Raw genomic sequence first — 13,221 nt, 5'->3', positions numbered from 1 at the left:
GTTGTCCTCTGACCTACACACACACACACACACACTATCAATTTTTTAAAAGGAAAACTTAAATAAAAGCTGTCAGATAGACACAAAGCACAGTGCACTAATTTCCAGATCACTTTCTCACTTGTAACCTCCGGGGTAAGCGGCCTGAATTCTGTGCAGTCTTGGATCCCTTCCACAGCCTCAGACTCCATGACTGGTATTTGTAGCAACATCATCCCTAATTCAAATTCTTGCTGATTTGCTGCTGTACTTTCTAGGCTTGCAGAGGTTGGGTCTTCCTAAAGGATCTCTGGTGCAGTGCAGGCTGCCAATACCTGCTCAGTTACATAAGTCTACCGTCATGGAAAGAAGGCTCATAAAGAAGGAGGTGAAAAGGCTGCTGTGAGTACTGCTGAGAACGATTTTTATTTACGACATTTGTATCTGGCAGGTTGTCATGGACGGTCTGGATGTTGGCAGGTGGGCAAAAGCCTAGGAAGGATCTTTTCCTGAAGTACAGGAGAAAGCTGAAAGATGCTCTGGCCTCTGTCTCCTGCCAGGGAGGGCTTACATGTGGTGCAGAGAAGGATGCAGAATCTCTTGAGAGGATGCTTCTGCAGCAGCATGCATGTGCAAAGCACCTCTACAGCACTGGCAGCCTGTGGAGATGGGATGCATCATAGAAAGGGGCTGCCCTTACAGGTAAAAGATAGAGAAATTCCTAGGAAGGACCCAGCATTTAAATCACAGCTTCTGCCTCTTTTATTACCAACTTTATCAACCAAATAATTGATCTCCCCCTTCTTGATATCTGACATTTTTATTGTTGTCGTTGTAGGGTTTTACTATGTAGCCCTGGCTAGCCTGCAACTCACTCTGTAGATCAGGCTGGTCTTGAACTCAAGGAGATCCACCTGCCTCTGCCTTCTGAGTGCTGAGATTAAAGATGTGTGCCACCAAATTTTACTGTATGAAAGTCACAAAAAATTCTATTAAAAAATTTAGAAAGACCTGTGCCACCATGCCCAGCTGGCATCTGAACTTTTTTAACTAATAAAGAAAGCATCAAATTTCCCATGAATCTTCCTCCTCCTATACAGCTTTCTTCAATCTGGTACTTAACAAATGTTGATGAAAATTCATAGACCATATAAAATGGGAGAAAGAGCCTGCATTCTATTTCATATGAAATTTAATATTATTGGCAAAACAATAACTCCTTTTTTTTATCAAAGACCTTATCACAGACCCCCATCAAATGTCTTTTGTCTGCCTATGAAGGTGACTATCATCCTTTACTAAGTCCTTAAGAAAGTCTGGATCAAACCATGTATGAGTTCATACATGTTTAAAGGCACACATGTTTGGAGGCCAAGATAATAACTAAGAACAAACTGTAATTAAGAATACCCAACTCCTCCATATATGTCATCCAAAGAAATGGAATTTCAAAACTAACAGAATAGATTTATATCTAAAGAATTCATTTAGACTACCTTAACTTATCATGGAATATCACAGCAAAAATTTCAAGAATTGTTATCAATCTAGAAAATCTTAATAACTTAAAAAGAAATTTTTAGAAACCAAAACCAAACTCATCTTCTACACAGTAACTAGCCCAGAGTGTCCTAGTGTGGGAAACAGAGAGGCAGAACTGGCCTTACCAGATTTGCCAAGATCAACCTTGGAGAGTCCAGAGTCTCTGGAATTCCCTGGATGGCACAACTTCCCAGTCTCCTTCCAGAGTGCTTAACCCAACTCCCCTTATTAAAAGTTCTGATAAGGATAGACTAAAATGGAATTGCTAACACATTTTCAGGCATAACAACTATAAGTAGCTGCACTCTAAGGAGAAAAGGACATGAGGTAAAAGAACGTATCTCTATAGTATTTTTCATATCTGGATTTATCACGGGCAGCAAGGAAATCTTTATATTTTAAACAGTAGTTCTTATAGCCTTAGTCTTGCAGAAAATCTATTCTGTGTGGGTATTTGGTATCTTTCCTGCTTTCCTGTATATGATCCAAATAATGAGTTCAGTTTCAAGACAAATGTGATCTAAATTCATCATGGTTAGGCATTTAAAATCTGCAGCACTGCAGGATTGCTGTGCAAACCAAAACTGAATATTAACTCAACTACCAGACCATCAGTGACTGACATTGTATTTTGGTTTTGGAGGGAGAGTTGGAAAGAAAGCCTCTTTCTACAGATGGAGCCCTGTGTCTCCCACAATGGTTCAATGCTGCTCTCTTGCTTTTAAGGGCAGATTATATCGGCATCAGACTTCGGGAAAATGAATTTGACCCAAAAGGAAGAAGGCAACTCACCTTTCTAGATGATATGGTAAAGAAAGCTGTGCTGGTGCGACTCTCATTTGTGTTCTGTATGTAAGAAGGGGACAGAGCAAAGACCAAATTTACATGTAAGCCAGACTAGTATTCACACCACACCACACACACACACACACACACACACACACACACACACACAGTGCTCTTCCTTACCTTTTTCCTTATCCTAAGGTTGTCTGTATTGATCATCTCTACCCACTACACAGAAAACAAAAAGAGAATGAGAAAGTGAAGTAGGGGAGAAAAATTAAGAAACAAATGACTGCAAGGTAAAATGTTACATTCATGATGTTAAAAACTGACAAAATTATCAATTATGCAGTTTTTAATTATAATCATTTATCATTTGCTTTAGTGGAGGAAAAGGCAATGCATAATCCTAAAATCCTTTGTGTTATTCATATTAAAACTCAGGCTCGTGTTAATTTCTGCTAGCTTGTATCAGAGAAATTAGAAAAGAAATCACAGAACTATTTAGTCCAAAAGAAAGCAGTACACTCCGTTTTCCCTCCTGCCCATGTGCTCTCCTTGTACCAAGAAGGAAGAAAAGGATCTGTTTCGTCCCCCATCAGAGTAAAGCCAGGGCTCCCTGGAGCTAAGTCTGTTGTTAAGCACACATTACACAGGGAAGTTATATAGATAGAGCTGTGCCTCTCAAACTTTAATGAGGTATTATTACAGAGCTGTTTTGATTCCGGAGGTCACAGGCGGGGCTGGGAACTTATATTTCTAGTGACTATGCAGGTGATGCCAGAGTAGCTGCTCCCAGCATCAAACTCCAGATGAGGTTTCAACAAGTACGCATAGCCCAACCCCCTTATTTATTATTTAGGTTGACATTTCAGTTTGGTTCAGTCCCTAGAGGGAATAATTATATAATGCTTGAAGATCTAAAGCATTTCTGGCTGCTCATTGGGTTATTAACCATAGATAAGATCCCTTCCAATTTAAACATGATAGAGAAGGACGGGCTTAGCAGTGCCATCATCGCTGGGTCCAGGGAGTGCTTTCCCATGGTCTCAGCCCATCCCCTTCACCCACTGCTCTCTGCTTTCAGGCCCACTATGACTTGGCCATCAGCGTTGCTTGGCAATGGCTGGATCACTCCCAAGATTTGACTTGGCTCAAGTGGGAGGAAATGTAAGTGGAAATTTTGATTCTGATTTTCTTTCTATTTATTTATTTCATGTGGAGGGAGGTATATGTGTATGTGCATGTTCCTATGTGTATGCATGTGTTGAGGGGGGAGTGTGAGCACATGTGTATAGAGGCCAGAGGTCAGTGTTGGCCTCTCTCTTGCTCTCTCTCACTGAACTGGAGCTCACTGATTCAACAAGTCTTCCTGGCCAGCAAGCTCAAGGCCTCCTCCTGTACACCCCAGCACTAAGACTGCAGCCTTTGCCACCATGCCCAGCTTTTCATGGGTGCTGGGGGTCCAGACTCAGATCCTCATGCTTACACAAGGCAAGTGCTTTACCTACTGAGCCATCTCCTCAACCCCTGAGGTTTTTCTTTTTAACATGTGTTTCTAATTATGGGGGAAGTTCCAGCCCTATCTGGCATCTTCCTATGAGGCACTCTAAAAAGAAAGCACAGGGTCTGGAGAGATGGCTCAACAGTTAAGAGCACTGACTGCTTTTCCAGAGGACCCAGGTTCAATTCCCAGCACCCACATAGTGGTTAGCAACCATCCATAACCCCAGTTCAGGGGATCCAACGCCCTCTTCTGGCCTCCTCGGGCATTGCACAACATGGGCGCATTTATATACACGCAGGCAATACACTCATACACATAAAATAATAAATAAAATATTTTGAAAAAGAAAGACCAAAGTTCCTTCTCCAGCCAGAAACCTGAAGACAGCCCACAGCTGCAGCTTGAGGAAGTCATAGCTGTGTTTACATATTTTGCATTTCTACTAATTGGTTTCTGTCAGGATAAAAAAAAAGAAATCTCTTGCATAGAATGCTCCTGTGAAGCATGACTCTGCTGTATTGTATGCAACCTGTTATTCCCAAATGGTCAGTTCTGTCAGTAAGCACTGTAATTGTTTCCAGTGTCTAGCACACACAGTTGCTGAAGAATGTAAGCAGATACGTACCAGAGTCGAGGGTCATTTCCTTTCTAGGATTGTCAGCGTTTTCTGCTGTGTGTAGTGACTGGGCAGACTCAATCAATTGGTCAAAGCAGGGACCTATGAGGCCAAGATCGAACAGCTCATTTCAAAGTCCAGATAGCCTCCCTGTTCCATGGCCGTGGACTGCATGTGGTCCTGGCTTAGTGTAGTAGTTAGGAACGGACTGTAATAAGCAGAAAATCCAGTTTTAACAAACTTAAGGAAAGAGTAAAGCTGGGGGTCAGGGGAAGTGAGAGCTAGAACAAGAGAAAGGGAGAAGAGTCAGGAGGAGGCAGATTTGATCGCCTCTGTACCTGGAAAGTTTGTGAATTGGCCTGTTGGGCACACTACTTCAAAACTCATGTCGAAAAGATGGCTCAGCAGGCAAAGGTGTTTGTCCATGAGTTTGACAACCTGAGTTTGATCACCAGGACTTACATGGTAGAACAAGAGAACCGACTTTTGCAAGTTGTCTTCTGATGGCCCCACACTTGCCATGGCACGTGCACCCCCCCAACATACATACATACCCACACAATAAATAAATAAATAAATAAATAAATAAATAAATAAATATAATTCACTCCACTTCATCTGTTGCTACAAGGATCTACCTCTTGTGTTTGTATGGGAACACTAATGATTTCAGCTCTCTTCATTAGAACAGTCAGTCCAAAGCAGGAAGGATTTAAACAAATGGTAAGCAAACATGGAGTGTCTCTCAGTGTCTCTGTTCTTGACATGTCTGGACGTGGAATGCACCAGGGATCCCCGTTCTTGGAATCTAAGGGTGTTTTCAGCTTCCCTGGAAAGGAAGCTTCCCTGGAAGTATGCAAGCTTATAGTAGGCAGCCCGCCCCCAAACAAATTGTGAGACAGGGAAAGGTTCCTGGCTCGAAAAACCATAGCTACCCATCACAGTGGCCAGTCTACACCTGTACGATAGTCCCTGAAAACAGATAACAGATTCGTCACTGTTACCGGAAGACTGAAAATTCTAAGTGTGTACTTTGCTGACAGAGAACCAGTCACATCAATCCTATAAAAGTGTGGATGGCACCCAGCTGTTGCAGATGACTTATGGATTAGTATCACAACCTTAGCAGGTGTCAAAAAGAACAAGAACAGGGATTGGGAGACAGCTCCATTGGCGAAGTGCTTGCTGTGCAAAGAGAGGATCTGAGCTGATCGCAACACCTATGTAAAAAGCCAGGCAGCTCGATGGCATGCATGTGTAATCCCAACACTGAGGAGGCAGAGAGAGGAGGACCCCAGGGGTTCACTAGCCAGCCAGTGGATGAGCCCAAGTCCCTGTGAGAGACCCTGCCTCAAAAAATAAGGTGGATGGCTCCTAGGGAACAGCACCTGAGGTTGACCTTGGGTCTCCATACACATGTACCCTTCCACCCACACATACATAGCTCACTCTTCTCCATCCATATTTCCCCTTAGGAAAATGCCACTTCATGGCAGATCCATGTATCTAAACCGAAGAGAACGAGAAGCAATGATCTTATCATCTTATGCTGGGGTCTTAATGGTAAGGAAAAAAACAGTTTACATATATGGATTGCATATCTCCTGTGCTCATTTAACATAATGCATATTTATATTTTTCAATGATGCTTCTAAATGTTTATGATTTACTAATAGTAAAATATTTTATTTTAAAGAGATAATAAAAAAATCTTTACTTCTATGCTATATTGCAAAATATTTTTAGAAGACACCAAAAAGAAAAAAGAAAAAAAGAGAGGCATAGCCAATTATTGCCCATAAAACTAATAGATAAACATCTATTTATTTAGAAATTATCTTTTTAGTTCCTAGCTACCTCACACAGAACTATACCAACTGAAGACATAATAACTTTGTTTTATAATAAAAGTCACAATATGACGATACATTGTTTTGTTGTTTCACAGAACAGTATCCCAATTGAGGAAGTCCTTAAAATTTATGGGGTTTATTCTTCTGACAATTCTGATTCTTCCAAGGTAAGAGTGGCATGGGGCTATTAATATCAGGGAGATATATACCTATATACAGATACAGATATGTTTTTATTTTCACATGCTGGAGCTTGAACTCAGGCCAGTGTACACAAGCAAGCACTCTACCACTGAGCTAGATCCCCAGTCCTTAGTTCATTGTGTGTGTGTGTGTGTGTGTGTGTGTGTGTGTGTGTGTGTGTGTATGGTGCTGGGGATTAAACCCAGGGCCTTGTACATGCTAAGCATGCACTCTATCACTATGCTACATTCCCAGCCCTTGACTAAGATTATTTAGTGTATATATTTTACAATGATGTATTTTCAAGCATCAGTTATAAATAACAGTAAGTAAAGGTGCTTGTAGGCAAGCCTGACTACCTGGTTCAGTCCCTATAACCACATGGTAGAAAGAGAGAACTGACTCCTGCAAATTGTCCTCTGACTTCCACATGCACATTTGTGGCACAGGAGTGCCCATACCTCCCAAACACACATACGCACACACACACACACACACACACACACACACACACACACACACACACACACAAATAAGTAAATGCTCTTTTTGATAAAGTGAAAATCAGATATAGACAAAGCTCTTGGAAAGGACCTAGGTTCAGTTCCCAACACCTACACAACAACTGACAGACATCTGTAACTCCACTTCCAGGGGATCTGATCCCCTCTTCTGGCCCCCATGGGCATTGTACACATGGGGTACACTTACATACATGTAGGCAACACACACACACACACACACACAAACCAAAAAATAAGATCTACTCACATCTTGACTGAGTAACACATGCTTGTAAAATGCCCTTCTAAAATAGAATAGGACACAGTAATTACCAGTGTGTTTTATGTAGGGCCAAGTAGGGCAGCAGAGCACGGGGCTAGGGGTCCAGATTCTGCTGTCTCTGCCAAGTGTAATTTCTTACTACTGCTTTCTGTAATGTGAATCTGATAAGCCACACTCTGCCATTTGTTTGATATATTTTACCATCTAGAACTGGGAGCAGATCCATAGGTTCATTTTCAGGATAAAGGGCCCAGCTAGCTGCTGCCACCTGCCTCTTTTCCACTGCCTACTTAGAAATCATTAGCAGGATGGCCCATGACAAAGCTCTGATTCTCCTACCCCAGAGCCCAAGACAGGTCTTTTTCATGCTTTGGGCCTCCATATTCCACTGTTTTATTTTAAAAAGTGTTATGTTGCCAGATGTGGTGGCACATACCCGTAATCCCAGCACTTAGGGGATAGAGGCAGGAGGATAAGGGTTTCAAGGTCACCCTTGGCAGCACAAGAAGTTTAGCCAAGTCTGGATTATGTGAGGTCATATACATTATATATGACACAAAAGAAAAAGTATTCTGAGTACTCTTCAGGCCAGTTCCATTTTTACAGTTTATGAATGTTGAATATTCAGTAAGTATTTAAATACCTGCTGCAATTCACAGGGGAACAACTAATCCCTTTGCCATTGGAAATTTCCTGTGCAGCCAGAATTGGGACAGGAGGGAAGGAAGGAGAGTCAGCATGCTCACCCTTGACCTTCTGTTCACTACCCCCTGGTTCTCCCCTCCTCCCACCACCTTGTTCTTTTACCTGCAGACCATACCATGTAAGCAACAGATCATGCAAGTTCAGGAGCCCACCATGTCCACTTTCATAGTCAAGTGTTTACTAAGTCTTACAGTTTTAAAACCAGCTTCCCTATTATCTCCATCCATATATAAATGACAAGTTCTGGCACTCAGGTTCACTCCATCCCTGAGGCAATCCCAGCCTTCTCTCTGACCACCCTCCTGCTTACTCATTCATTCTTCGTGCATGGATCACTCTTTCCCTTTCATGATATAGAACTGTATGTGAACACAGTGGTGAGCAAGTTGGGCAAGATGATTTTTCTTATAGCTCTCATATCCTATATTGAAGTTTGCCTTGATTATCATTTAAGCTATCCCAGGCCTGGTGTTCCTGTGAAACAGAGAAGTTGTTTGCTTTGAAGAATGGCCAGTTCTCTGGGTTCCTTTGTAGCCACACAAACCACACTGTTCCATCCTGTTTGTTTTCCCTAAAGTATTCTCTCCTATCAGCCTGTGTTTTCTCCTCCTTACCAAATACACTGAAAACCTTGAACTCTGTACCCTCTTTTTGGCTTAATATTTTCTCTTCCTTGTCTTCTGGGTCCCAGGATGCTGCCTAGGGCAAGCAACAGCCACATTAGTTGACTGGTTGATTCTCAGTTCCTATGCTTTATCATGGACGCGAAAAGCACTGTGACCTCCTGGTCCTGGTGGGGTCATCAGTCAATGTTTGCAAATGTGAATGTTTAGTAGCTAGGCTGGGTCCATTCTACACCATGAGGTTAGAACAAGAGGCCATGATCCTCAAAGGTGAGCCAGCGGATCTTGCTCTGTCCATCCCACTCATTCAGTCAGGGAAGAGCCTCTGCTCAGTGGCATGTAGGCCCATCCTCATGATCAGTGACTAACAATGAGAAGTCTGGATGCATTTGTGGACTGTAAAGTGACTAGCTCTGAGAAGGTCCCCGAGGATGGCTGTCCCCAGAGGCCTCTGTTGCCTTGAAGCCATGGACTGGGATCATTTATTGATTCCTATGTGAAAGATAGTTTCCCTAATACTAAACTGTAAGAGTCTGATCTTGCTTCCTGGGTTTCAAGTGTAGCTACACCAGTTTCAAGCTCAATGATCCTGGGCATTGTTTCTAACTTCTATAAGAATCTGTTTAATTTGTAAAATCAAAGAAAGAAGCTGGGGTTGTTGTGGGAATTAAGTGAATTAGTCCAGGGAAACCCCGGTGTTTGGTACAGGGAAACGTCAAAATGAGTGCTCTAATTGGAAGTTCTAGAACTCAGAACTGGGTATCTAAGTTATTCTATGTTCCTCTACATCGAGGTTTTATTTATTTATTTACTTTTGTTTTTCCGAGACAGGTCTTATGATGCAAATTCTAGACTGGCTTCTTTGACCTCATTGTATAGCCTAGACTGGGTCCCAAACTCAAGGTGATCCTCCTGTCTCAGTATCCTAAGTGCTGGGTTCATAAGTGTTCACCACCATACCTGGCTTTATGTCAGATTTCTTCATTTGAGTCAGAAAATTGAGGCTGGGATCTGCCATGTGCAGGTGAGGTATTTAGCAGTATTCCTGGCCTCTACCTGTTAGATGCAAATAACTTCTCTCTATCTGCAACTGTTAAGTGTCTTCCTCACTGACAAATGTGTCCTAGGGACAAAATCACATCTGGCTGAGATTCATTTTTCCAAATAAGCATTGAATAGCTAATCAAGTATACGTTTATTAGCATGATGTGAACTTTGTCTGTTCAGGGTAACTAATTCCCCAAATGATTATGATTTGAGGAAGCAGTGCTAATGTCTGAGGCTCCTCCCCTCCAAGCTGCAGAAGTTCTTACCTCCTCCCTGCTCCATGCTGAGTGCCAGCTGAGGCCCTCCTCCTCCAGTTGTGAATTGACTCCATCCCACAGCCCTCTCTTCCTCTTAGAGCAGGAATCACAAACATTAAACTGTAAAACCATTTTAAAACAGTCCTTTGGAGCTTAACATAATTTAAAAAATAATGGTCTTAATTAGAAGCCAGACTGGCTTAAAAACAGTAGATGCTGTCAAAGGTTCTTTAGTTACTTTATATATCAGAATGACCTTTGATTTCTTTGGATAAAATGTCTTCTAAACAACAGCTGAAATTGTCTCCAAGTAAGAGCTTGAAACCCCATTGCCTACTAATCAGGAAGACTTTCCTGCGCTTGGCAAGTCAGGGTGTTGTTTGGGAACTTGGTCAGCTTGATAACTCTCTCCAGGGCTATCTGCTGACCCCTGGTGACGGAAAGGCAGCACAGGCACGTACAGCTATCAGTCACAGGTTCTAACTACTGATTGATATAGATGACCATTTTTTTGATAAGGAGGTTTTTTGTTTGATTGTCTTTGGTTTTTGTTTTTCTATTGAGGACTCTGGACCCAGAAGAAAAAGTTCAGTTAAATAACTTAAAATAAGGGCTATTTACAGCTGTCTTCAGATAAATATAAAATATCCAATTCAATTTAAACTGAAGCAAAAATCTCCTTTAAGCCAATAAAGCAAATAACAAAAACATTTTTCAACCCAAATGGATGGAGAAAAATGGAAAAAAGAAAAGAAGTTGAGAGAACAAAAGTGGATGATGAGAGGGAGGAAGGAGACAACGGTGATGTGTAGAGAACCCAGGGCCCTGCTCTCTATCTTCCTGAAGCTCATCCCATCCAAACCAGTTCATCCTACCCAACACCCAAAGTTATGATTTCCGGGACAAAGCAGACTGGGCCCAACTCCACCCCTTACGAGCTGTGTGGCCTCCCATACGTTATTTTTTATATGTAAATAGGCCTGATGTCACTTCCCCAAACATACCAGGCTGTGATGAGGATTAAGTGAGGCCATGCATGTCAAGTATGTGATGTTGGCCTGGGAGGGGGCTGGGCTTCCACATGAGTGCTGTTACTGCCAAGTCCACCCTGGCCTCCTCCCTTCTGCCAGCAACCCATTCTCCCTGCTGCAAGCTGCTTTCTACCCTCTCACACTAACTGCAAGTGCCGTCTCTTCTTGGAGGATTTTTACTCAAACTAATTTGACCAGGAATGAAAATGTGGCTCTGTGATAAACAGAGCAAACTACATTTTCAACAAAAGCTGGATAATGAGAGATCTGAATAATTAGGGATCAAAAGGCATACCTTCAATATTAGTGATGCCCACCTGGATGGCTTGATAGGTCATCAATATTAATTATGTCCTAATTAATACCATATACGCTTAAAGTCTAATCAGCAAGCAAACAAGTCCACGCAGTATGTGAAACAGAACAGGAACCAGATGATCATTCTCAACTCTTTCACTTCTCAAGTTTTTTACCACATATGCACCTTTAAGAACATGTCATTTGGACCTGCGCTTTCTTTGCAGTTGCAGGATGGGCACCTTCGAAGTAGCTGGTAGTGGTGCATGCCAGTGGCTGCGTCAAGTGTACTAGTTGTTGACTCGTGGTGAAGAAACTGAGTTGCATGGGGGAATGTGACAGTGTAGGAGGGAACCAAGTGGGACTCTGAACCACAGTCAGGTTGGGAATGAGGCCTGCAGGGCTGGTGCCCCCCTAAAAGGGACATCCTCCCAGACCCTGAGTTGCAGACTGGGGACCCAAGTAAGAACCTGCTCCAAGGACAATGCTGAAAGGAATACCAAGGCTTTTCATCAGGGTCCATGAGTTGGACCCGGGATGTTTTCTGCATGTCAGTACCCAAGCATCCCAAAGTATTGTTGCTTACCTGGACCACCAGGTTCCAGCTGAATGTCCCAGAGCTATTCCCCACACCACTGGAAGTGACCCAGCCAAGCATGGAGATCAGCATGAGGGCCAACACCACAGCATCCCCCTCCAGGATTTGAAGATGGTATTTCCCCAGGGCCTGCAGGTGAAGACTTGTGGTCAGGCTTGTCTGATGGCAAGGAACCCAGCCCTAGAGCTTCCGATTTTCCTGAAAAAAAACACCAATTTTGTTTACCCAGCTGTACATTATCTTCTCTGTGGGGAGAAGGGAACAGGAAATACCCTCACTCTTTGCCTATTCATTTTTGTGCAAAACATGGCTGGATGATTCTGCATATTTTGGCTGCTCATCTTTGGGTGAAAAATGGCCAGGAGCATCCACAGTCCACATACAACAAGCAGCACCTTGACCAACCTTGAGAGGCTGAAGAATTTCAGAAGTACAAATGAGAGCTTCCTAAGTTCAAGAGACGTCTGGAATCAGAGCGAAAGCACTGAGAAAGGCGGGAGAAGCGGAATAGGGCACAACACTGGTGGGTAATGCCACAGATGCTGTGGGGTTGTGCCAAAGGAGCTGAAGAGGCAGTGTTCCTTGGGGGTGTTTTACCTCCTGATTGCAGTGAACGGAGCCAGTGCTCTCTGAGAAAGGACCACAATGAAAAGAGAAGACAAAAGCCTGACTTCCCCAGAGGAACTAGCTCTTGCTCACAACCTGAGGAAGATGGTGAAAAGCGATTGGCATGGAGGTACAGTTATGTTAACTTTGAGCCAAACCAGCTCTCTTTAAGTCCCCAACAGCCTATTTGCTGCATGAGCTTCTAGGAAAGGAAGGATTTGATGGCGTCGACCCCTTTCTTCCCATCCTAATTTCCAACTATAACCCAAAGGAATTTGAAAGTCCTTTTCAGGATTACTCAGAGAACAACTGGCTTCAGCATGGAGAAGTGCCCACAGAAGAAGGGAAGAAGGAGCTACTGTCCCTAAGTAATTCCAGTCCTGGGCAGCTGGCGCAGTTCTGCGTGTGTGGAGGACAATGGACATCTTGAAGCTAGAGTGTCACATGAGGAAGTCCCACAGTGCTTAGGTGGAGCAGCCTAAGTACGGATTCAACAGGTGGCTCTGGGCCTTCATTGAAAGGATTCCTTGTGAAGAAACTGAGAACGTATGGCAAAAGGATGTTCCCTTGTTCCTGAAACTAATAGCAGTTTTTTCAACATGGCTTTCACATGCAAGATAATTATGGATGTTTTCCTGTAAAGAAAAGAAATATATTTCTGAAGAAAGAATATGTCATTTAATTTTGCACAGTAGTAGGTTTTGTTTATTTTTTTGTGGTGCTGGGATTGAAGCTAGGGCCTTGTCCCTCCTTGTACCTGCTAGAAAAGCACTCTACCTCTGAGCCACATCTTGAGCCTTTCCTT

General features: G+C 42.8%; 1 protein-coding gene and 1 pseudogene across 4 annotated transcripts in view; both read left to right on the top strand.

Moving 5' to 3' along the window:
• The first annotated feature begins 254 nt into the window (after positions 1-254).
• CUNH2orf80 (chromosome unknown C2orf80 homolog) overlaps positions 255-13,221 on the top strand; it is a 24,139-nt gene continuing 11,172 nt past the window's right edge. Inside the window, exons 1-5 of one of the 4 annotated variants that reach the window (XM_008846206.3) lie at positions 255-381; positions 2,248-2,347; positions 3,395-3,477; positions 5,906-5,993; positions 6,379-6,450. In XM_008846206.3, coding sequence (XP_008844428.1) covers positions 341-381; positions 2,248-2,347; positions 3,395-3,477; positions 5,906-5,993; positions 6,379-6,450 — 384 coding nt within the window. In that variant the 5' untranslated portion in view covers positions 255-340. The remainder of the gene's footprint in view (positions 382-2,247; positions 2,348-3,394; positions 3,478-5,905; positions 5,994-6,378; positions 6,451-13,221) is intronic. The other 3 variants (XM_008846207.3, XM_008846209.2, XM_008846208.2) reach the window with 3 other exon arrangements.
• LOC103744447 lies at positions 10,869-13,110 on the top strand (annotated as a pseudogene).

This window comes from Nannospalax galili, unplaced genomic scaffold (assembly GCF_000622305.1).
Source record: "Nannospalax galili isolate Female #2095 unplaced genomic scaffold, S.galili_v1.0 scaffold281, whole genome shotgun sequence".
NCBI lineage: Eukaryota > Metazoa > Chordata > Mammalia > Rodentia > Spalacidae > Nannospalax > Nannospalax galili.
Note: the sequence above shows the minus strand (reverse complement) of the source record. Positions and strands in the feature narration are given on the sequence as shown.